At 57.4% G+C, this 23,187-nt stretch overlaps 1 protein-coding gene across 11 annotated transcripts in view; it reads right to left on the bottom strand.

Annotated features, from left to right (window-relative positions):
• CCDC187 (coiled-coil domain containing 187) overlaps positions 1–23,187 on the bottom strand; it is a 53,034-nt gene that overhangs the window by 6,350 nt on the left and 23,497 nt on the right. For 5 of the 11 annotated variants that reach the window (XM_063787161.1, XM_063787163.1, XM_063787164.1 and 2 more), the window contains exons 11-21: positions 19,868–19,944; positions 18,099–18,223; positions 17,874–17,965; positions 11,270–11,346; positions 10,605–10,738; positions 9,194–9,281; positions 6,867–7,043; positions 5,551–5,702; positions 3,081–3,226; positions 2,321–2,406; positions 1,890–1,959 (exon numbers count right to left, since the gene is read on the bottom strand). In XM_063787161.1, the coding sequence (XP_063643231.1) occupies positions 1,890–1,959; positions 2,321–2,406; positions 3,081–3,226; positions 5,551–5,702; positions 6,867–7,043; positions 9,194–9,281; positions 10,605–10,738; positions 11,270–11,346; positions 17,874–17,965; positions 18,099–18,223; positions 19,868–19,944 (1,224 nt within the window). Of the gene's footprint in view, positions 1–1,649; positions 1,960–2,320; positions 2,407–3,080; positions 3,227–5,550; positions 5,703–6,866; positions 7,044–9,193; positions 9,282–10,604; positions 10,739–11,269; positions 11,347–13,514; positions 13,693–14,273; positions 14,329–17,873; positions 17,966–18,098; positions 18,224–19,410; positions 19,519–19,867; positions 19,945–23,187 lie in introns of those variants that run through there. The other 6 variants (XM_063787165.1, XM_063787166.1, XM_063787168.1 and 3 more) reach the window with 5 other exon arrangements.

Here is a 23,187-nt window from a genome sequence, read left to right as displayed (position 1 = left end):
AGCCAAAAGTTTAGAGAAAATTTGTTTAGAATTCAGAGGCCGGCTGGGCGCGGTGGCTCACGCCTATAATCCCAGCACTTTGGGAGGCTGAGGCGGGCGGATCACAAGGTCAGGAGTTCGAGACCAGACTGGCCAATGTAGTGAAACCCCGTCTCTACTAAAAATACAAAAATTAGGCGGGCATGGTGGCGGGGGCCTATAATTCCAGCTACTCAGGAGGCTGAGGCAAAAGAATTGCTTGAACCCGGGAGGCGGAGGTTTCTGTGAGCCAAGATCACGCTACTGTACTCCAGCTGGGGAGAGAGTGAGACTTTGTCTCAAAATAATAATAATAATAATAATAATAATAATAATAATAATAATAATAATTTAGAGGCCTCTTTCCCTCCCTTGGGGGAAACCCTTTGCCAGAGCTTGTTCTTCCCCCTTGGTGCCGTCCGACAGACACTGGTGTGAGGCAGGGGTGGTGCAGAGGGCCGGTGGGGGGCAGGCCTCGGACACAGCAAGGCCACCAGTGCACCGCCGGGGATCACAAAGGGGGACAAAGGGATGGGTGGGGCCACCGCAGAGCCCTCCCCAGGAGCACCAGGCCCCCCCAACATTGCGCCTCCATCTCCCTAGACTTTCGTTCTGTGGGGTCAGGGGACTCTGAGGGCCAAGGCCACCTGGCTAAGGGAACCAGAGCTGTTTGGCTAAAGCCCAAGGAGGGGGAAGCTCCATCAATGGGAACACCTGCCCTCTTGTCCATGGCCCCGGGTGACCCCAGTGACCACAATGGGGCGTCACCCAGGGAGCCCCTGCAAGCGCAGTCTTTTGATCAGAGAGCGGCCAGCACCGCAGTCAGGCAGACTCAGGGTGAACCCTAGACCACGTGAGAACATAAGTCAGGCCTCAGGCTCCTCCTCTGCTGCGTAGGCATAACGAGCGAATCCACCTCCAGAGGCAACGAGGACCCATGGTGGGTGCAGGTGCCTGGCTGGCCCCCCGAACGGTGACAGCTGGTACACGTGGCCATGCGGCGAGGGAGGCTTCAGGCTGAGCAAGCTTCACGGTGGCCGCAGAAGCCTGAACAGCGCAGGCCCGGGGGTGACGCGGGACACAGAGGGAAAGCGCTCTGTATTCACTCCGCCTCCCAGTGTCACTGGCCTCTCCAGGGAGCCCCACCAGCCACGCTCTCCTGGTCAGCCCCACAAGTGCTTCTGACCTCTTTCCGTCTCAATCCATCTGTCCTGAGGTTTGCTCTCCCTGGCCCCAACGGCAGGGACCCCCAGTCCGGCAGACCCTTGGGTGGCATAGTCTCCCTGCTTCCGAGGATGGACACTGGGTGGGGGCCTTCTGAATTCGGCACCCAGGGCTGGTCAGGGAGCTCTGAGGTGGCATTGCAGGGCACACAACCCCCCACTCTTCAGCCGGCGGCTACCAGATGCACCACCAGGGTTCCCTGACACTGTGAGTGCATCTGCTCCCGCCCAACCTGCAAATTGGGGACTTGGCTCTCGGGGGGGCCCCCGGCCAAGTGTAAGGTTCAGAAAGAGAAAAATGTAATCGGTGCAGAAACCTCCATCAGCTGAAGACGCTCAGGTAGTGCTGGCTTCCAAACGCTTAAAAATCTGCCCCAGATGAACGAAGTTGCGACTAAAACAATCCCAGCCAGTTATGACTTTTAATTTCTCCAGAAGAGCCGCTGCATCACCTCCGGTAGGAGATGGAGCCGGCCACTCTTCTTGCAGTGAAGGGGTCCGAGGCCAGGGTGGGGGGCCACCAGGGCCCATCTTCTTTGCTTTCCGTCCTTGTCCAGTGGCTGAGCTCCAGCCTTGGACAGGCTCTGCTGGATGTGGGGGAAGTGTCTGGCGCCGTGGAGGCCCACGCGGTGTTTCCAGGGTGCTTACCTGGGGGTGGCTCCTTCACCTCCTGAGACCTGCACTGAGCTGTGGGGAGGCGCCCCTCCGCCTCCTTGGCCTGGGGGGTGAGACGGGAGTGGACATGGCACAGGGCCCTGCAGGGAGGGCACCAAGGGCCAGGGATAGACCAGGATGGATGGGGACAGATGGGGACAGACTGGGGTGGATGGGGACAGACGGGGGCGGACAGGGACAGATGGGGACAGGCAGGGACAAACAGGGACCCACTGCAGGAACCAAGGACCGGCCACAGGAACCAAGGGGCCCCAACCAAGATGAAGATCAAGTCACAGATTGGCAGAATGTTGGGGGGGAGGGTACCAAGATGAAGATCAAGTCACAGATTGGCAGAATGTTGGGGGGGGGTGGTCCCTGAAACAGGCGGTGCTGGGGAAATGGCTTCCAGGGAGTGTGCGTACGGGAAAGGCTGGGCCCAGCCGCTGTCCGTCCGGGGGGCTCACGTGCTGCAGGCCCAGCAGAGGGGCCCGAGGCTGCTCCCCAGGCTCTGAAAGACACAGTCCCAGGAGTCACCAGCGGCAACCACAGACTGAGACCAGGAAGGGAAGGAAGGAGGCAGGGGCAGAATGGAGCTGCCAGGGGGTGGGGGATGGGGAGAGACAAGCTAACCTCAAGGGAGACAGGGACGGCCTGGGGCCACATCCAGCAATCTGCCCTGCCATGTCCCCTGCCTGGAGGCCCGAGGGTCTGCTCAGCCCCAGCCTGGGAAAAGCAGCCTCTGAGACAAGCGCAGGGCAGGCCCTGCCGAATCCTCCTTCTGCCCTGGCCAGGGGCTCTCTGTGGGCCTGTGTTTCTGGGACCTGCCTGGCAACAGTCTGAGGGCTGCACGTGGCCCAGGGGCTCTGAGCAGCTGCCCCATGAGAAGCCCTTCCCAGACAGAACCTGTCTGAGTGGTTTCCCGGCTGGCACACCCCTCGATCTGTATCTTGGGAATGCTGGCTGCCAGTGCACGGGGTGGCCCGCCTGCTGGCAAACCCACTGTGTGCTCTGCTGCGCTGAGATGCAGAAACAGGGAGGCCGGGGTGGCCCGGTCACAGGCGGGGCACAGCAGGCCAGAACACAGGCCTACCTGACCCTGGGCCTAATGCCACCCCACACTGCCCAGGGCCCACTGAATGAGCATCCGTCTGACCCTGGGCGGTCGCCGCGGCTGCTCATTACCTTGACTGACATGGCTGCCACTCTCCACCAGCGGGCCCTGGGGGTCGTGTGTGTCCTCGCCCCACGCTGGCCTCGAAGGCTGCTGGTGACCATCTGCATCGGAGGTTGTCTGGGGCGGCGTCATATCCGGCTGCTCAGTGGGAGGGCTGCACGGCCATGCAGAGTGGAGGTGACCGCCCGCCCGGCTGCCCCTTCCCAGGTGTCCAGCCCTGGCCACAACCTCCACCAGCACCCTCTCCCTGGGAACAACCTCATGTCACATCCAGGGGTGGCTGTGGTCAGTGGCCAAGCAGAAGACGGGACTGTGACCCCCTCACCCAGGCAAGGTGGGTGGGAGAGGCCTGTGTCTCCCCAGCGTGTGGCCCCTTGAGAATTCTGCCTGGAGATGGACTGTCCCTCCCAGGTGCACATGCTGGGCCCCCGAGAAGCACGGTGCCACCCCAGGCCTGCACTGACCTCCAGGCACCCCCCCATCTGACTCTGCCTGGGTCACACTGCTGGGGTGGCAAGAAAACTCCTGCTGTCTCAGGTGCCTGCCCGGCGACACGTCGTCTGCCTCCCTTTCTCCCCCGGGCACCTGCCACATCTGGGCACAGCTTGTTGCCTCCACCCAAGGGTGCCCCTGAGCATTTCCCCCCGGATTCACAGATGGTCCAGGGTGAGCAGGAGGTTGAGAGGAGGGTGGCCCTAAGGGCCTGGAAACCCTGTATCCCAAGGTAGATGCAGCTGAGGGGCTGCAGCCCGCACTCTCGCTGGGGCAGCAATGGGAGGGCACCTTGACGCCAGTGTGTGCCCCACGCAGGCTCTGGAGGGAGACAGGGCAGTGCCTCCAGGGCCCGGCACTCAGCCCACAAAGCAGACCAAGGCACTGTGCTCTTAGAGCCGCCCCAGAAACAGAACAGGCTGAATAAAAATGGGAACAGGAACCCCCATGTCCTAAAGGATTCATTCCCCTCCCCTACTCCCTCCTCGGCACGCGGCGTCTCAGGCCAGGACCCCACAGCAGCTCCATCTGCTCTGTCCAGCTTCTTCCTCACTCCCGTGGGGTGCTCATAGACACACCCCGACCCCAAGGCGCCCAGCTCACAGCTGAGCTTCTCTCGAACGGCCCAATGAAGGAGGGAAGCGCACCTGCTCCCGTGTGGCAGGACCCCCAGCAAAACACCATAGGTGAGCTTCTCGTGGGTAGGGTCCCAGGGAGCCGAAGTTTTCTTTGTGAATACCTCACTTTTCTCTATTTTCTAGCTGTGGACAGTGCTACACATCGCTGGTGTGACAAGCCGAGCATAGGGTGTACCCCTCCGCCAGGAGGGTGGGCTGACACCCACGCTGGGGTCCAGGTCTGCAACCATACATGTACCGGCCCCTCCCCTCCAGCCCTATAAGCAAACCCTGGGGGACCAAGGGGCGGTATTTGGCCTGGAAGCCTCTTCAGAGATTCCTGGGACTGGCAACTGGTTGCAATGTGAATGACAGATCAGTCTGTGCCCAGGTTTATTTGAAAGCTTCAGGAGGAGCCACGGAGCCAATGGCCGAGCCTGAGTGGCCAGCAACTCCCCTCACTGCAGAGGCCCCTCTGGGCTGGGAAAGAGCCTCAGGACGCTCCCCCAGGCAGACAGGGGCCTCCAAAGGCTGCTCCCCCGGGTCTGCGCTGCCCACCGCTTGCTGCTTCGAGGGGTTCTGTGATAGAGTCTTGAGGGCTGCCGGCCCTGGGGGCCTGAGCTCAAGGGAGAGAAGGCCTCCTCGGCCCTCCAGGGCCATTTTGAGCCCGGAAAGAAGAGCTGTTCCCAGCATCAGGAAGCCGGGAGGCTCTTGATGGGAAAAACAGCTGCTCCTCCCATGGCCAGGCTCTCGGGCAGCAGCCAGGCTCTCGGGCAGGTGACCCTGGTCATCGCACCCCCTCCCCTGCTCCATGGGGACAGTCCAGGCAGAGCCCTGGTGCCCTTTAATGAGGTGCTTTTGTTGCAAACCAAAGCCAACGGCCATACGGCCAAGCCTCAGAGAAGGTTGAGCTGCCACCGGCCGGCAGAACAGCCCCCAGCCACCCTGGGAGGGGATGCCCAGGGCTACACGTGCCACCCCGGCCCCTGAGCCAGGCTCGTCCACCGGCTGTGCCCCACTGCGTCCTGCAGCAGCTGTGGGGGGGAGACCCCGTCCCTATTTCCCAGGGGAGGAAACAGACTGAGAGGGGACCCTCCCTATGGCCACACTCTGGCCGCCGCAGAGCCAGGAAGGTGCAGCCAGCTCCTGGGGCTCCTCCCATGGGTCCTGGGCTGCTCCAGCTTCTGCCCAGATCCACTGGGCCAGCAGGCCCCCCTCAGTGCCCTCAGTGCCCACTCCCTTCCGTCCTCCCAAGCACAGGTGGGGATGGGGCTGAGGGAGCACCGGCCGCCCGGGGCAGAAAAGGCTTCTCAGGGGAACATCAGCGTCCAGACCCCGACCCCTGACCCCCTAAGACCAACCAACTCACCGCGTGGCCTTTGAGCTTGCGGGGCTGCCCTGGGGGCGATGGCTGGTGGAGCTGCTGGGCCTGCACGGGGTCAGGGGACACAGGGAGGCCTCTGGCTGCTGGCTTGTCTCTGAGCCTCCCTCCCAGGCGGCCTTGACTTTGGGGCTGGAACCCTGTAAGAAATGGTGCAGGAGAGCCTGGCAAGGCCGCCTCTGCCCATTTCCTCCTCAGAAAAGCTGGTGGCTTCACGTGGCTGTGGCTGTGGCAGGGCTGGGGCAGTGCCGGGGCTGCTTGCTCCCCACTGGGTGCCAGGCTGAGACAGGAGCTCTCATTTGAGCAGGGGTCCTGCACCCCCACTGAGAGGTATGGATGGGAGGCCCAGAATGAGGAGTTTTTCCCAAGGCTGGCCAGAGACCCCCATGCCCAGCTCTGGAATCAGGTTGCTGGTGTCCCCTCTCCTGCAGCCCAGCCTGGAGCAGGTGCTTCAGAGAGCTCAGATCATTCAATCCTCATCCCCACCCTCCAGGTGAGCCTGCTGCCCTCCCTGCCTTACAGAGGAGACGCGCAGGTGGGGAAGGCACATAGCTTGCCTGGGGACAGTCCCCCACCCCTTGTCCACACAGCGTCCTCACTCCGTCTGCCGGTGGACATGGGGGACAGGAGCCTCCCTCCAAGGATGCAGCTGCTGCTTGGGGTCCCCGAGGGGCTGGCCTCCCCAAGGAGCTCCCAGCCACACTCTCCTTCCTGCCTGGGTCCCATGAGATCCCCAGTCCTGCTTATCCTCCCCACCCCATCCACTGCTGCCCCCACCTGAAGTCTGGCTCTGCTCTAGGGCCTGGCCAGGACCACCCCATCCAGGAAGCCTCCTCAGCCCCCCAGCAGTGTCCCCTCCCTCCCTCCATCTGCCCCACCCCACCCCCCAGCAAGTCTGCCTGGGGCCACAGGCTTTTTTTTTTCTTTTTGAGACGAAGTCTCCCTGTCGCCCAGGCTGGAGTGCAGTGGCACGATCTCGGCTCACTGCAGACTCTGCCCCCTGGGGTTCATGCCATTCTCCTGCCTCAGCCTCCCGAGTAGCTGGGACCACAGGCGCCCACCACCTTGCCCGGATAATTTTTTGTATTTTTAGTAGAGACGGGGTTTCACTGTGTTAGCCAGGATGGTCTCCATCTCTTGACCTCGTGATCCGCCCGCCTCGGCCTCCCAAACTGCTGGGATTACAGGCGTGAGCCACCGCGCCCGGCCCACAGGCATTTTTACAAGGGACTTGCATGATCACGGGAAGCGGCCAGGGGACAGCATTTCTGCAACTGAGTCCCAGCCCAGGCGAGAGCACCCACCTGCTGCAGCTTGGCCCGGGCCTGCAGCTCGTGCACTGGGACGACATCCGTGGGCCCCGGAATGGGGAGGGTGTCCACAGGCCCCGGCATGGAGACAACGTCCCTCTGATGCTGCAGAAGCAGCTTCCTGTCTCGGTGCCTGAAGAGCTGCGTGTGTCTCAGGTATTGGATTTCCCTCTGAGCAGGCAAAAGAAGCAGATGTCAGCATAACCCCGGAGCCAGCAGGGGAAAAGGCCAACAAAAGGGAAGGGGTGTCTGGGGGGACGCCGTGGCCCTCGCACTGGGAGGCCTCCCTTTCCCTCCAATTGGCCTTTGCCCGCCCCTCCTGCCGGGCCTAGGATACCCCCATGGCCTTGGGCTTCCCTGGGCTTGGTGGAGGAGGCAGCTGCGGGTGGCAGGAGGGAGGCAGGTACTCATTCCCCAGGGCCCACGCAGGGCTGGCACAGGCTGTCTGGGCCTCGCCCTCCCTCTCTGCAGGCTCCAGGCACTGCCCCCACCCCGTCACTCCTTTACAACTGTTCTCTCTGTTCCCCACAACGTCCCTGGTGGACGCACCCTCGGAACCACCTTGCACGGAGCCCAGGCCCGGGCCGTTGCACACTTGCCCTGGGAGACAGCAGCTTCACTGGTGAGACGGGAAACCGAGGCTCTGCCAAGCGGGTGTCTGGTCCATGGCCCCACTAGGGGGTCCCAGACCCCACCTCCACCACGGCATCTCTGTCTACGACACGCAGCCTGGCTGTGGCTGGGAGTCCCTGGCCCCGGCCAGCTCCAGCTCCTCCCGCCTGGGCTCCCTGGGCAGCGCCTGTTCTGCCAGGCCCTGTCGTTGCCGTGTGACAAGCAGACCCCTTCTAAGCCCCTTTTGTTTCCCCGGCTCACGTTGTTCTCTGTGGTGCCTGCCTTTTCCTGTTTCTCCATATCCAAGAGGACCCGTGCATGGGTCTGTGGCCTGGGTCTCCGCCCCCAGCTCCCTTGCCTGGAATGCCCCATGCCTGACATCCCAGGTCGTAGTATGTACAGGGCATCCAGGGCAGGGATGGGGATCCCGGGGCTTTCCAGTCAATATAAGGTCCTGCACTGACCCCATTTCCCAGCAGAGGGTCCTGGGCAAAGTAGTCCCCCACCCCAGCTCACCTTTTTTTTTTTTGAAACAAGGTCTCACTCTGTTGCCCAGGCTGGAGTGCAGTGGTGCAATCTCAGCTCACTGCAGCCTTGACCTCCCAAGCTCAAGCAATCCTCCCATCTCAGTCCACCAAATAGCTGGGACTATAGGCATTGGCCACCTATAGTGGCAGATTTATTTTTCATAGAGACGGGGTCTTGCTATGTTGCCCAGGCCTGTCTCACATTCCTGGGCTCAAGCGATCCTCCCACCTTGGCCTCCCAAAGTGCTGGAATTACGGATGAACTGCCTCGCCCAGCCAGGTTCTTTTATCTGTACCAAGGGTGTTAGCGCCAGCCTCTGCCCCACAGCATGGGGGCACTGAAGTGAGGATGCGGGCACAGCGGCCGCGACCTGTGAGGAGCCCTTGAGCCTGTGACCTGGGTGGGGGCCGGCAAGGGTCCTCGTCCTGGCTCTCAGGCTTGCCCCTCAGCCTTGCTCTCTGCCGCAGGCAAAGCCCTGACTCTGGCAGCTTTCCCCGCCTCCACATGTGCCCCCAGCACCGACTTTCCCTGGGGGCCTGCTTCCTCCAGCCCCTGGTGACAACGATGGCAGGAAGGCAGGAGCAGCCACGGATGGAGACCCCTCCCTGCCAGGCACGGCTGGGGATTCACCTGCACCACCCTCCCAGTCCCCATGCATGCGCACATCAGGCTTCTCCCCATTTTTCAGATGAGGGAACTGGGCTCGGAGCAGCTGGGAAAGTCCTCTGAGGTCGTACATGGCACACGTCCACCCGGGTAAGTACTGGCTGCACTAAACTCTCCCAACCCCCTGCTTTACAGAGACCACAATTATTCTCCGGTTCCGAGGAGGAAACAGGCTCCAAGAGACAAAGCCACTTGCTCAAGGTGACATCCAGCAAAAGACTGAGCCTGGCCTGGAGCCAGGGCCACAGGGCCACCCTCCACTCTGGCCGCGAGGCCCCCGGAAGGCCGCAGACACTCCTTGTGTACAGGACCACGCTCCACCCTGGCTGTGATGCCCTCTTGGGCCGTGGACACTCCTTCTATACTGCGGGGTCCTGTATGGCCCTGGAGGGTGGCAAGGGCTTGGGAATTCTTTAGCTCTGTTGCTGGGGAATGTTCAGATTCCAGGCAAGAAGATGACACGACTGCCTCTGTGAACCGCCCACCCCGACCCACCAGGCCTGTGCTGGCCCCACCTGCTCCTTCTCGAATCTGCTGAGGGTTTGCTGCTGCTTCTCAACCAGTGCGGCCAGCACATCTCTGTCCCTCTTGCTGTCCAGGCACCTGGGGGGAGGTGGCAACATCACTGCCAATGTTGACAGCCCGTGCAAGTGGATATAGAAAGTCACAGACACAGCCAGCCCTGGTCGACCACATCAACCTGGAATGCCCTCCCAAGGTGCGGGCACGAGGGAGGACGCAGCCATGCGTGGACAGGCTTGGAAGCCTTGGGGTGGCCAGATGGCCCAACCCAGGCTGTCACTCTTCCACCCCTCACAGCCACTTTTGGACTTTTGGGTCTAAAGAGACAAAGGCTGGCCGAGAGCCGCCCCTGCCACCCTGAAGACCCAGCCCAGGCCAGTGGGTCCTCTGGGGAGGGAGGTGGGGGTCACCCACATCCACCCCGCTACCCATCATGGAATAAACACCCTCAGTCTGGCCCGCTCAGACACCGGGTGAGGATGTTAACTGGAATCACCTTTCTGGAGACCAATGTGGCAGTATCAAGCGGCTTCCAAATGCATTCTCACTGACCCAGTCATTCCATTTCTAAAGTTTTACCTTAAGGAAATGATCTCTCTATCTTCATTAATAATGGCAAAATGTTGGAGACAACCTAGAGGCCCGGAGATCCGGGACAAGCGAAGGGAGTTAACAGCCCTGTCTCTACGCCGGTGCGCCCTGTGTGTTATAGCGGTTACGTAGCTACACAGAAAGGTTTTCCTGACATTTAAATTGAAAACGCAAGTTACAAAACAGCACGTACCGCCCATTTGCAAGTTGAAATAGCCATGTGTGTTTCTCCCCAAAACAGTATCCGCACTGGGCGTGGTGGCTTACGCCTGTAATCCCGGCACTTTGAGAGGCCGAGGCGGGCGGATCACCTGAGGTAGGGAGTTCGAGACCAGCCTGACCAACATGGAGAAACCCCGTCTCTACTAAAAATACAAAATTAGCTGGGCGTGGTGGCGCACGCCTGTAGTCCCAGCTACTCGGGAGGCTGAGGCAGGAGAATCCCTTGAACCCGGGAGGCGGAGGTTGCAGTGAGCCTAGATCGCGCCACGCGCCACTACACTCCAGCCTGGGCAACAAGAGCGAAACTCGGTCTCAAAACAAAACAAAACAAAAAAACAAAGTATGCACAAAGATGATCTCAGAGGTCACCTTTGGAACGATGGGGGTATTTTTTTATTTGTGTATTGAGTACTTTACTGCCTTATCTAAGTTTCAGCAAACACCTATTACTGTTTGGACCAGTACCTTTTGTTTCTCAAAACGCTGTCGGGGCCACGGGCGGGACCCGGACGAGGCAGGGAGGGGGCGGGGCTACGGCAGGGCGGGGCTACGGCGGGGCGGGCGGGGCCGGCGCCAGGCGCATGCGCTCACCCTCGTCGATGCTCCAGCCAGGCCAGCTCCGCGAGCGTTTTCTCCTGGAGCGCCATCTCTCGCAGGCGCAGCAGCGCGGCCTGGTGCTGTGCTCGCAGCTCTTCCTCCCGCAGGCTCCGCTCCAGCATCTGCAGCTTGAAGCGGCCCAAGGCCCCTAAAGCTCTGGGTTCGGTGCTTCCGGGCCTCGCGGGGCTCCACTAGGGTGGGCCGCGTCACCGCCTAGCTTCTAGACCGCTCCCAGCACAGGCCACCGCCTCCGAGAAACCCTCTCGGACGGCCCGCCCCTCCCATCCCCCTATGCCGCCCTCGCTTCCCCGACTGTGAGCTGGCGGGGCAGGCAGGATCTTTAGCATCTCGGCCTCACCACCAGCCCTGATCCAGGAAGCCCAGGCCACCTGCCCTAAAATATACAACCTGGGCGGGGGCTAACCCTGCCCAAAGCACCGTGTTGAAATGCCTGCCCCCCTCTGTCACCCAGGGCGGGAGGAACGGGCTTGGGTAGCTGTCAGCTGGAAGAGCGGGTGACGCGATCGCCGGAAGAACCTCCCAACCCAGGACCTGCCTTGGCCCTTCTTAGTGGAAGGACAGTTGGGTCCGGGGCCCACTACCAGGGCCGTGCTGGGCCCTGAAATTGTGCCTCTCCCCCAGGGGACCTCTCCACGTACCTGGTGGGTGGGGTTGTCCGGAGGGAAGAACTTGGCCAGGGGAAGCTGGGAGAGGGCTCCGTCAGGGCCCTCCACCTCTGAGGAAGGAAGCGCCATGGTTGGGTCATGTAGGGGGTCTGAGTGCCCCGTGTCAGGGGCCATTTCTACCGGAGGGCCTCATAAAAGTAGGAGGTCTAGGGCAGTTTAGTGTCCCCATCCCATCCCGGACACACAGGGCTTCACGCAGGATCCACAAGACCACGCGGGAAGGGACAGGCAGTCTCTTGATGTGAAGTTCTGATTTGTGACCCTACTGATCATGGGAAAGACCAGACCAAAAGTAGAGGAAGCTCAGGGAGACAGCCCAGCTGCTCTGCGTCTACAGGCTTCTAAAGGAGGGGAGAGTGAGGCCCAGAGAGGGAGAAGGGCTGTCCGGGTCTAGCACCAAGGAGCTGGCAGGTGACAGCAGATCCCAGATCCCCAGCTGAAGTAGCTGACCTGCTGCCGACCTCTGCTGGTCACGCTTCTGTTCTGAGTGATGGAAAAAGGAGCCTGTACTTCAAGCGATCCTTAAGGACATTCCCTCCCACCAAAGACAGAGCAAAAGGGACTGGATTTCGGCTTTGCCATCCCATCTGCAACAACTGAAAAAATCACGTAAATAGACACACACATATGTGTGTTTATATTATATAGAGATATGTGTGTGTATACATATATATATATTTTTTTTCACACACACATATGAAATAACAGTTTTCCAGGCACTGGACTTGAGGCAACATAGCACAGTGATCCCTGAGAGACAGAAAACAAAGGAGGGGAGGAGACCTGCGATGCTCACCGCTCACTGCCTCAGAGAGTTGCCAGGCTATGGTGAGGGAGGGGAAGCTGGCTGAGCTGGAGGACTCCCTGGGTAGAGGAGACAGCAGAGAGTCTGGGAGGACCAAGGCAGCTGGAGTTTGTGGGGGCAGAGTGTCAGAGAGGAGAGAGTCGCACAGAGAGAGGACCTCTGAGATCTATCAAGTGTCCCTCTGGAGTATTCAGTAGGGAACTGATGGATGAATGCTTGTCAAGAAGCTACCAGATGCTGGGACAGAAGCGTTCCGGGGGACTGGAAGCCTGGTAATTACGCCTGTTTCCAGTAGTCAGGCTGGAGGACCTCAGGACTCCCAGGTCACTGGGCAGGCAGTGTATACGGAACGTTCTTGCCTTGACTGTCAGAAATGATTAGCCCCAGGCTGAGCACTGTTCCAGATCGACCTGACACACTATTAATGAAAAGTCTGAAAGGACCAAATTACTTCCAAATAACTGCAGTCCCGAAGAAAGCTTAAGAATGTTTATAGGGGCCGGTGTGGCGGCTCACGCCTGTAATCCCAGCACTTTGGGAGGCCAAGGTGGGTGGATCACGAGGTCAGGAGATGGAGACCATCCTGGCCAACATGGTGAAACCCCGTCTCTATTAAAATACAAAAAATTAGCTGGGCGTGGTGGCGGGCACCTGTAGTCCCAGCTACTTGGGAGGCTGAGGCAGGGGAATTGCTTGAACCTGGGTGGTGGAGGTTGCAGTGAGCTGAGATTGCGCCACTGCACTCCAGCCTGGCGACAGAGTGAGACTGTCTCAAAAGAAAAAATAAAAAAAAAAGGAATGTTTACAAGAATACAAAAATATCTAGCATTCAGCAAGGTAAAATTCACAGGGCCCAGAAGATATGCAAAGAAACCAGAAAACACAACCCATAATGAGCAGGATAATTTATTAACACTATCCCAGGCTTGACGTGGGTGTGAGGATTGGCAGAGAAGGACATTAGAAGTTTCATAACTGTATCCCATATGTTAAGATGTTAAGTAGAGCCACAGAGGATATAAAACGAAAAGATCCAAATGGAATGTGTAAACTGATGAAAATTAAAACACTTGAGATGAAAAACACACTGGATGGGATGAAGGGCAGACTAGACACTGCAGAAGGAGAGATGAACGAACTGGAAGATATAGCAATAGAAACTATCCAAAAGGAAACAGAGAAGAAAAAGAATAAAAGAATACAAAGAGCTTCAGTAAGCTCACAACTTCAAGTGGCCTAATATATGCGTAATTGTGTAAGCTCCAGCCCTACGGGGCTTAGCAGGTGTTCTCCCCGTGTGCGGAGATGAGAGATCGTAAGAAATAAAGACACAAGGCAAAGAGATAAAGAGAAAACAGCTGGGCCCGGGGGACCACTACCATCAAGAAGCGGAGACAGGTAGTGGCCCCCAATGGCTGGGCACGCTCATATTTATTGTATACAAGACAAGGGGGCAGGGTAAGGAGACTGAGTCGTCCAGGTGATTAAAAAGGTCAAGCAAGTCACGTGATCATAGGACAGGGGGCCCTTCCCTTTTAGGTAGCTGAAGCAGAGACGGAAGGCAGCATACATCAGCGTTTTCTTCTGTGCGCTATAAGAAAGATCACAGACTTTAAGACTTCCACTATTTCTTCTTCTGCTATCTACTACGAACTTTAAAGAGGAACCAGGAGTATGGGAGGAACATGAAAGTAGACAAGGAGGGTGACCACTGAAGCACCACAGGGAGGGGTTTAGGCCTCCGGATGACTGGGGGCAGGCCTGGATAATATCCAACCTCCCACAAGAAGCTGGTGGAGCAGAGCGTTCCCTGACTCCTCCAAGGAAAGGAGACTCCCTTTCACGGTCGGCTAAGTAACAGGTGCCTTCCCAGACACTGGCGTTACCGCTTGACCAAGGAGCCCTCAAGCGGCCCTTATGCGGGTGTGACAGAGGCCTCACCTCTTACCTTCCAGGTCACTTCTCACAATGTCCCTTCAGCACCTGATGCTATACCCACCGGTTATCCCTACGTTATATTTGTAATGCAACAAAGAGTAATATTAAAAGCTAAATGGTTAATAATGTTTATCCTAATGATTGATAATTGTCCATGATCATCTCTATATCTAATTTGTAATATAACTATTCTTGTTCTAACTATTTTCTTTATTATACTGAAACAGTTTGTACCTTCAGTCTCTTGCCTCGGCACCTGGGTAATCTTCTGCCCACATAATTGGAGTCCCTGAAGGAGAGGTGAGAGAAAGAGGAGCAAAAAGATATTTGAACAAATAGTGGCTGAACTATTTCCAAATATGAAGAAAATGAAAAATCCACAGGTCGAAGAATCTCAACAAACCCGGAGGACAAGAAATATGGGCTGGGCGTGGTGGCTCCTGCCTATAATCTCAGCACTTTGGGAGGCTGAGGTGGGCAAATCACCTCAGGTCAGGAGTTCAAGACCAGCCTGGCCAACATGGTGAAATCCTGTCTCTACAAAAATACAAAAATTAGCCGGGTGTGGTGGTGGGTGCCTGTAATCCCAGCTACTTGGGAGGCTGAGGCAGGAGAATCGCTTGAACCTGAGACGCAGAGGTTGCAGTGAGCCAAGATTGTGCCATTGCACTCCAGCTTGGGCAACAGAGCGAGACTCTGTCTCAAAAAATAAAAATAAAAAAATGAAGAATAACAATAACAAAGAACATCATAATAAAATTGCTCAAAACCAGTAACAAAGAGAAAGTCTTTTTTTTTTTTTTTGAGACGGAGTCTCACTCTGTCAGCCAGGCTGGAGTGCGGTGGTGCGATCTCGGCTCAGTGCAAGCTCCGCCTCCTGGGTTCACGCCATTCTCCTGCCTCAGCCTCCCGAGTAGCTGGGACTACAGGCACCCGCCACCACATCTGGCTAATTTTTTGTATTTTTAGTAGAGATGGGGTTTCACCATGTTAGCCAGGATGGTCTTGATCTCCTGACCTCGTGATCCACCTGCCTGGGCCTCCCAAAGTGCTGGGATTCCAGGCGTGAGCCACCACGCCTGGCTGAGAAAGTCAAAAGCAGCCAGAGAAACAAAGACACGGTGATGTACTGACGAACCAAGAAGAATGGCAATCAATTTCTTGTCACAAACAATGCAAGCAAGAAGACAATGGAGCAATGTCTTCAAAGTACTGAAGGGAAAAACTGCACCTAGAATTCTATGCCCAGGAAAGAGTACATCAAAAACAGAGATGAGATGAAGGTGTCCTTAGACATCCAAAAGCTAAAGACACCAGCAGACACGCACCACCAGAAATGCTAAGGGAAATCCTTCCAGCAGAAGGAAAAGGATGCGGGTTAGAAATCTACATCTACCGGAAGCAATGGAGAGCACCAGAAATGGTAAAATGACGACTATGTGCAGATGTAAATATAAACACATATATTATTTAAAACTTTTAACAAGATAATTGGCTGTTTAAACAAAATGATAACAATGTATCGCAGAGTTTATAAAACATTTAAAATAAGCCTGGGCAACATGGCAAAACCCCATCTCTACAAAAAAATACAAAAATGGCCGGGCGTGGTGGCTCACGCCTGTAATCCCAGCACTTTGGGAGATCGAGGCAGGTGGATCACCTGAGGTCAGGACTTCGAGACCAGCCTGGCCAACATGGTGAAACCCCGTCTCTACTAAAAATACAAAAATTAGCTGGGCGTGGTGGTGCACACTTGTAACCCCAGCTACTCAGGAGCCTGAGGCAGGAGAATCGCTTGAACCTGCAAGGTGGAGGTTGCAGTGAGCCAAGATCGCACCTTTGCACTCCAGCCTGGGCAACAAGAGCAAACTCTGTCTCAAGAAAAAAAAAACAAAAACAACCAGCTTGGGGTGGTGGTGCATGCCTGTGGTCCCAGCGACTTGGGAGGCTGAGGAAGGAGGATTGCTTGAGCCCAGAAGGCAGAGGTTGCAGTGAGCCGAGATCTCACCACTGCACTCCAGCATGGGTGACACAGTGAGACCCCCATCTCAAAAAACAAACAAAACATTTAAAATAAAATTCATGACAACAATAACTTAAAGGCCAGGAAAGAAGAATTGGCCTTGTACTATAAGTGAAGTGGTCAACTGTATATACTATTATAAATCCTAAAGCAGCCACTAAAATAATAGAGTTATAGCTCCTGAGCCAACAATGGAGATAAAATGGAATCATAAAAAACATAGCTTAATCCGAAGGGAGGCAGAAACTAAGTGGAAGAAGAAAATAAAGGACAGATAGAACAAAAGAAAAATAACCAGGTGAGACTCAAACCTAACCACGTCCGTCATCACATCAATGTGAATAGTGTAAGCATCTCAATTAAAAGGCAGAGATTGCCAGATTGATTTTTTTAAGCAAGATCCAACTCTATGCTGCCTGTAAGAAACACACTTCAAATACAAAGATGCAAATAAATGGAAAGTAAAAGGATGGCAGTGGAGATACCATGAAACACCCGTTGAAGGAGAGCCGGAGTGGCTGTATTAATATCAGACAAAATCACCTCTGGAGCAAAGGATACTGCTGCGGATAAGAGGATTATTGCATCATGATAGAGGGGTGAGTTCATCAAGAGCACATAGTGATCCTGAGTGTTTATGGGCCTGATGTCAGAGCTTCAGAATACACGAAGCGAAACCTGGTAGAACTGCAAGGAGAACTCGGCAAATTGCAATGTGATACTTCAATTCCAGTCTCTTATTCATCGATAGGAATGTTAGGCAGAAAATCCAAGATGCAGTAGATTTGAAGAGCGTGATCCACCAACTTGATCTAAGTGTTACTACAGGACACTCCCCCCAGCAACAACAGAATAGACATTGTTTCCAAGGAGCACCCACTGACGTAGACTGTCTTCCAGGCCAAAACCTAAGTCTGGACATTACGAGGTTCACACAGATGTGTTTTGTGAATACAATGAAGTTAAACTAGGAATGCACAGCAGGTGCCAAGCCTGGAGATGGGGTGACTGTGGCCAGCTGGGAAGTCACCGCATCTGCCATGATCACACTGAGGGCTGAAATCACCTTGTGGTGGTCTTGCCGCGCCATCCCTACAACCTGCACGCAGACCCTTCCTTGTTCGCTGACAAACATCACACGGGAGGGGAGTCTGGACCAGGTTTCTGTGCAGCCCACGCTGGGGAGGCTGTGCAGAGAGCTTTCTCACAAGGGAAAGCCGCTCAAAGGAGTGGAGGTGGACGTATCAACGGGCCTGGAACCAGGGAAGGGTTCCTGTTCCCGAAGATGCCGAGACAGGTTGTACCCAGGCTTCCAGGAGATGGCAGCCACCTGGAGGCCAGCCTGGAGGTCATGCCAGCTCAGAGGAGCTGAGACCCTCTGTCCCAAAGCAAGGCCGACAGCAGCCTGTGCTCACCTGGCCGAGCTGCCGCATTCACCCTCCCTGGGCTGCGGACCTCCCTTCGTGTCAGGCTGGTCCCCCAGCTCTAGGGAAGCTTTCCTGCTGAGATCCTGACTCAGCTCCCCAAGGCTGGGTGGGTGGAGATGGTATCCGCCAGCTGTCTAACCCAGTTCCCCGGGCTCAAGCGATGCCAGGGGCTAGGGCTGCCCGAGGGTCAGTCACGCGAGTGCTGGAGTCAGACAGACCTGGCTGCAGATCCCAGCTCCGCTCTGCATGGCCTTAGGCAGCCACTGTAGCCCTCTGGGCCTCCCTGTTGTGCACCTGCCTCGGTTCCCCCATCTCGGGTTCACACTGGCCGAGGGCTCTGCCTGCCTCCAGGCCTGGGTGGGGTTTTGAAGACACTGTCACCTGCAGAAGCTGGCTTGGCCACCACATTCTCTGGCCTGTCCTCGGGACCCTGGGAGGACGTGGCAGCATCTGTGTCCAGAGGCGGGTGTGACCTACAGGTGAGGACATGCCCGGGAGACTTGGCACCAGCGCCCACAGTGCCCACCCCACTGCCTGTGCCCAGAGACTCTGCAACCTGCATTTCCACATTGGGAGGGGGTGGCCAGCCCCAGCCCCCGACCTCACCTGGGTGTGGCCATCCCTGTGCTCTGAGAGGCTGTGGTCGGCTCTCGGTCCTTGCACATCGGAGGCTGCTCCAGCTTCAACGCCTCCTCTGGCCTGGCCTGGGTCGAGTGTCTCTCCATCAGCTGCTGTGAGGAGTGGGAGGTGTGTTGCGGAGAATGCAGGAGGCGGCTCCACAATTGTGGGCATTGGGTCAGGGCGGTCAGGCCAAGCCCAGTCCCAAAGAGGAGCCTGAAGGTGGGCAAGTCTCCAACCTCAGGGGCCTGTCTGTCATCCTGCAAGTGGGGCCGACAGCCCCCTTCTGCCTCCCAGAGAGGCCACTGCAAGGAAGCAGGGGTGGCCAGTGCCCCGCCAGGGCTGGAGGGTTTGGGAGCTGGGGGGCCAGCTGCATGGAGACGGGTGGGAAGGAAACCCCAGCTCCGGTCCCGGCTGGGGGTGCTGGGAGGGCAGGCACAGGAGGGGAGCAAATCCTGTGATGCGGGGAGCAGGGAGGGAACAGGCAGGGACACAGGGCAGGGTGTCTGTGTTGCTGTCGGTCTGAGGCCGCCTGTATGTGTACTCCCACACACACACACACATGCACACATACCCACACGCGTGCACACACCCACACGTGTGCACGCACATACTTCCATCACTCTCCTGGAGATGTCCCCCAACATGTACCGTGGATGTACTTCCCACCATCGACCCCTGAACCAAACACAGAAGAAAGGTCCACCTCCCAGAAGGTTTATCCCCTCCAGCCAGGTCACAGCCGTCAGCCGCCCGATCAATCCCCTGCCAGGGTCACCGCTCCTCGGACTGGGTGACATTGTCCCCTCATGGGGCAGGTGCTGAGCCACCCCGGGCAGTGGGAGCTGCCTTTCGGAGGGGACACTATTGGTGCAGGACGGCCCGGCAGAGGTGGCTCAGGAGACACTAAGCTCCTTCCTGTCTGGCAAGAGACCTGCCGGGGGTGTAAGCACCACATGCATTTTGGGTTGCATGCTCCCATGGAGAGCCCAGGGCTCAGGGGCCTACCGAGCCTGGGACACGGACAGGTGGGAGGCTCCAATGGCCATCTGTGACCCAGCTCTGGTTCCCGCTGGGGCACCCCCCAGTGCCAGCGCCCCCAGGACACACGTGGCTGAAACCTCCTGTTTCTGCATAGAGACTTTGCTTTAAAGGGAGCTCTAGCCTCTGGCTTGCCTCCTCTTGACGAGGGGCGCCCACTGTTCCTATGGAAGTCTCCACATTCCTTCCCAGTGTGACTGACCTTCCCACCCAACCTCCTGCAGAGACAGGGGCTCCCCCTGTGGCAAGCGGCTGCTACCTCCAGCCGCCTCCTGAAGAGCAGCCCATCCAGGGTCTGCTGTGTCTCCCAGGCCTCTAGCTCTGCCCGCTGCCGCAGGAGGGCCAACGCCTGCTTCTGCTGGTCCAGCTGCAGGGAGAGCCCACAGCTCACGGTTCCTGCTGCCCCCAGCCAGGGAGGGTGGGCCCCTTCCTCGGGGGTCACCCCAAGGGATCCTATGTCTGGGCAGGGCCCCTCCCTCCAGCCCACCGACTTTCTCTCCCTGCCAGGGGCTTCCCCATCAGCCCGGGAAGGCCAGGCACCCTCTGTCTGTTCCTCCCACCTGCATGCTCCCCTCCCTCTCACCCGGCCACTCTGTTTCTAAATTCTATAGTCTGCACATTAGTGCCACTGCTGCTTGGCCTCTGGGAGACAGAGGCTGCTCCCGGCTCACCACCTAGCAGAAAGGGGACCCAGCTGTCATCGGCCTTGGGCAAACCTTCAGAGAATCCAGAAAGCTGGAGGTCTTCTGCTGGGTGTTGGGAAGGCATCTCACACATGGATCCTCCTGCTGACCTGTGGAACCATGGAGGGGGGACAGCTGAGTGGCCCAGGCCGCTCTCCCGGCCTCCCCTCGCCGCTGCCTTGGTGCACCATGGCATGACGGGTTAATACAGCCTCTCCACCTGCAGGGAAACTGAGGCACAGAGGCCAGGAGTGCAGGTGGCCTGAGTCCTGAGCCCAGCTGGCATCAACTCCATCAACAAGAGCCCCTGCCCTGCACGTCGAGGAAGGGCTGGGAGGGCTGCAGCCCCACGGAAGGACACGGAGACCCGCTGCATCTCCTCGTCCCTGCTAAGGCTGGCTCTGCCTGACCCCGGCCAGGACCAACTCCAGGATGGATGGCAGGAGTCTGTGGGGAGGGTGGAGGCCCAGGACATGGGCTTTGCCCCCAGACAGACCGGGTCTGTCATGCATTTGCCATGTGACCTTGAACAAATCACTTGTCAGTCAGAGCCCAGTGGGGACACAGAGGTTCCTCCTTCCCTTGCGTGAGGGTCCAAGGAGATAGTTTGGTACAGGCTGGCTGTGCACTCAGCAGGTAGAAGCTGCTGCTGATGGTGTGGCTAGGGTGGGTGGGTGATGACGGGGTGGGTGTGAACGGGGTGGGTGGGTGCTGATGGGGTGGGTGGGTGCTGACAGAGTGGGTGGGTGCTGAGGGGGTGAGTGGGTGCAGATGGGGTGGGCGGGTGCTGAGGGGGTGGGTGGGTGCTCACAGGGTGGGTGGGTGCTGACGGGGTGAGTGGGTGCTGAGGGGGTGGGCAAGTGCTGAGGGGGTGGGTGGGTGCTCATAGGGTGGGTGGTGACGTAAGCACCTGGCACAAGTCCAGGGCTCTCCTGGGAATTTCTGGGATTGGTCCAGAGCCTGGGTATGAAAACCTCAGCCTCTTCCTTGGATGGTGAAGTCCCCAGCAGCAGCGGAGGGGGCTTCCCTTTCTCCTTGGTGGCCCCAAGTCCCAGCTCTGACTCTGAATGCTGTTGGAGCTCCTGGCCCCACAGAGGCTGCCACCAGGAGGTGCTGCATGCAATGGGGTCTGCAGATGGTGGGGCCCTCGTGGTGGCTTGTGGATGAGCGCCTTGGTCACTGTTGGCTGGTGTATGGATGGAGCCAAGACCAGGATCCCCACTCCAACTGTCCCAGAACCGGCAGCTCCTCCAGTGGACTGCTCGCCTTCCCGGAACGGAGCAGCTCAGCCATGAACCACAGCTAAGCCAGTTCCTGGGCATTTCCACAGCAGCAGAGGACACCCCAAAGCACCGAGACAGGGTGAGCAGCAGGGGCGCCTGGCCACCTGGCATGCACTGAGCATTCGGGGTCACCCCCGTGGCCCCCATCTAACTGGTTATGATGGGAAGTGAAGACACTCTTACACTTCTTTGTTTGGGTTCAGGCGTCTGCTCTGAGCTGAAATTCCTTTTTTGCAAAGGGAAGAAACCATCCTTTGCTTTTGTTTCATGGCCCTGAGAGAGGCTGAAGCCAGAGAAGGGGCCCCAGCCCCACCAAATGCCCCTCCGGCTCCTGGGAGCCCCACAGTCCTGCGGCCCCCACAGATCTCCCAGCTGTGGCCTGAGGAGGGGGAGTCCTGGTCATCACCGGCCATGTCAGCACCCAACAGATCAGGGGACATGGGGGGACATGAGCTGTTTGTTCCTGAGCTCTGAGCTGTGACCCAGGAGAAAGCGAGCCATCCCCGAGCTGGGCACGGTCCTGGCTGGACAGAGACTGTAGGAGTCACCCCAATGAGTGCCCTGACTCCTCTAGCAATGGGTGAGGAGCCCCAAAAGTCTAGCCCCACGTGCCACCCCAAAGTCCCTGGTAGCTGTGAGGATGCAATGGGACAGTTTGACAGATCTTGGCACATGGCAGCTGCGGTCACTGCTGGTAGTGATGATGTTAACTAGCTACGTTCTCAGTCATGTGGCTTGGGTCCTGGGGAGTCACAGCCTCAAACCAGAATGAGGCTGACAGGACCCCTGCCCTCAGTGGGGGCTGTGGAGTTTGAGAGCCAGGGCCCTGCTGTCCAACATGGCGGCTGGCGGCCACACCCACTGTTTACATTTAAACTTAAATTAACAGAAAATAAAACATAAAATGCCACTCTTCAGTCACATTGGCCACATTTCATGGCTTGACAGCCACATGTGGCTGGTGGCTACCATATTGTACAACTCAGAATCCGGAACATTTCCCTCATTGCAGAAGGTTCTGGTGGACAATGTGGTGTACCTGTTTAAGTCTAGAAAGTTCCACTGGACAGAGCTAGTCTACATGTTTAAGTCTAGAAGCTTCCATTGGACAGGTCAGGTCTAGGTGTTTAAATCTAGAAGGTTCCATGGACAGCTCTGGTCTGTTTAAGTCTAGAAGGTTCCATTGGACAGAGCTAGTCTACATGTTTAAGTCTAGAAGATTCCATTGGACAGCTCTGGTCTGGGTGTTTAAGTCTAGAAGATTCCATTGGACAGCTCTGGTCTGGGTGTTTAAGTCTAGAGGGTTCCATTGGACAGCTCTGGTCTGGGTGTTTAAGTCTAGAAGTTTCCACTGGACAGCTCTGGTCTGGGTGTTTAAGTCTGGGTTTCACTGGACAGTTCTGGTCTGGGTGTTTAAGTCTAGAAGGTTCCATTGGACAGCTCTGGTGGAAGTGTTTATGTCTAGAAGATTCTCTCGGACAGTGCTGCCTCCAGTCATAAAAGCTAGACCCAACAGACTCCTGTTGCCTGTCCCCCTGGGGCTACTGCACCTTCTGCCCATAGGATGGTGAATGAGGTATAGGGGTAAAAACTGCCCCTTCAGGCTGCCCCTTCCAAGGAGGAGGCAGAGCCTGACTCTGACCTCAGCCCCTTGGGAGATCCTGGCCAAGAGGTGGCTGTCCTGCAGCCATTGGAACTGTCTGTGACTCACAGCAGCCAGCCCCTGCCCATCCAGCCTTCAGGAAGGGTGGTCAGCAAATCCAGCAGTGGGAGAACAGAGCCCCATCCCAGCCCATACCTGGGCACCCTGGGAAGCTTGCTGTACCTCCCTGGGCTGCACTTTCTGGGAAGAGGAAAGGTGCTGCTATGGTTTGAACATTTGTCCCTCCTCATGTTGAAATACAAGGCAATTCAGCCATGAGGCGGCAATTCAGCCACAAGGCGATTCAGCCATGAGGGTTCCACCCTCGTGAATGGATGAGTGCCATCATTGTGGGTGCAGGTTCACTATAAAAGGAAGAGTCCCACCCCCTGTTGTCCTCTCTCCTTCTTGTCCTCTCCCCATCTCGC

This window comes from Pan troglodytes, chromosome 11, assembly GCF_028858775.2.
Source record: "Pan troglodytes isolate AG18354 chromosome 11, NHGRI_mPanTro3-v2.0_pri, whole genome shotgun sequence".
In the NCBI taxonomy this organism is placed as follows: domain Eukaryota; kingdom Metazoa; phylum Chordata; class Mammalia; order Primates; family Hominidae; genus Pan; species Pan troglodytes.
The sequence above is the reverse complement of the archived record's forward strand: the minus strand, read 5'-3'. Positions and strand labels throughout refer to the sequence as shown.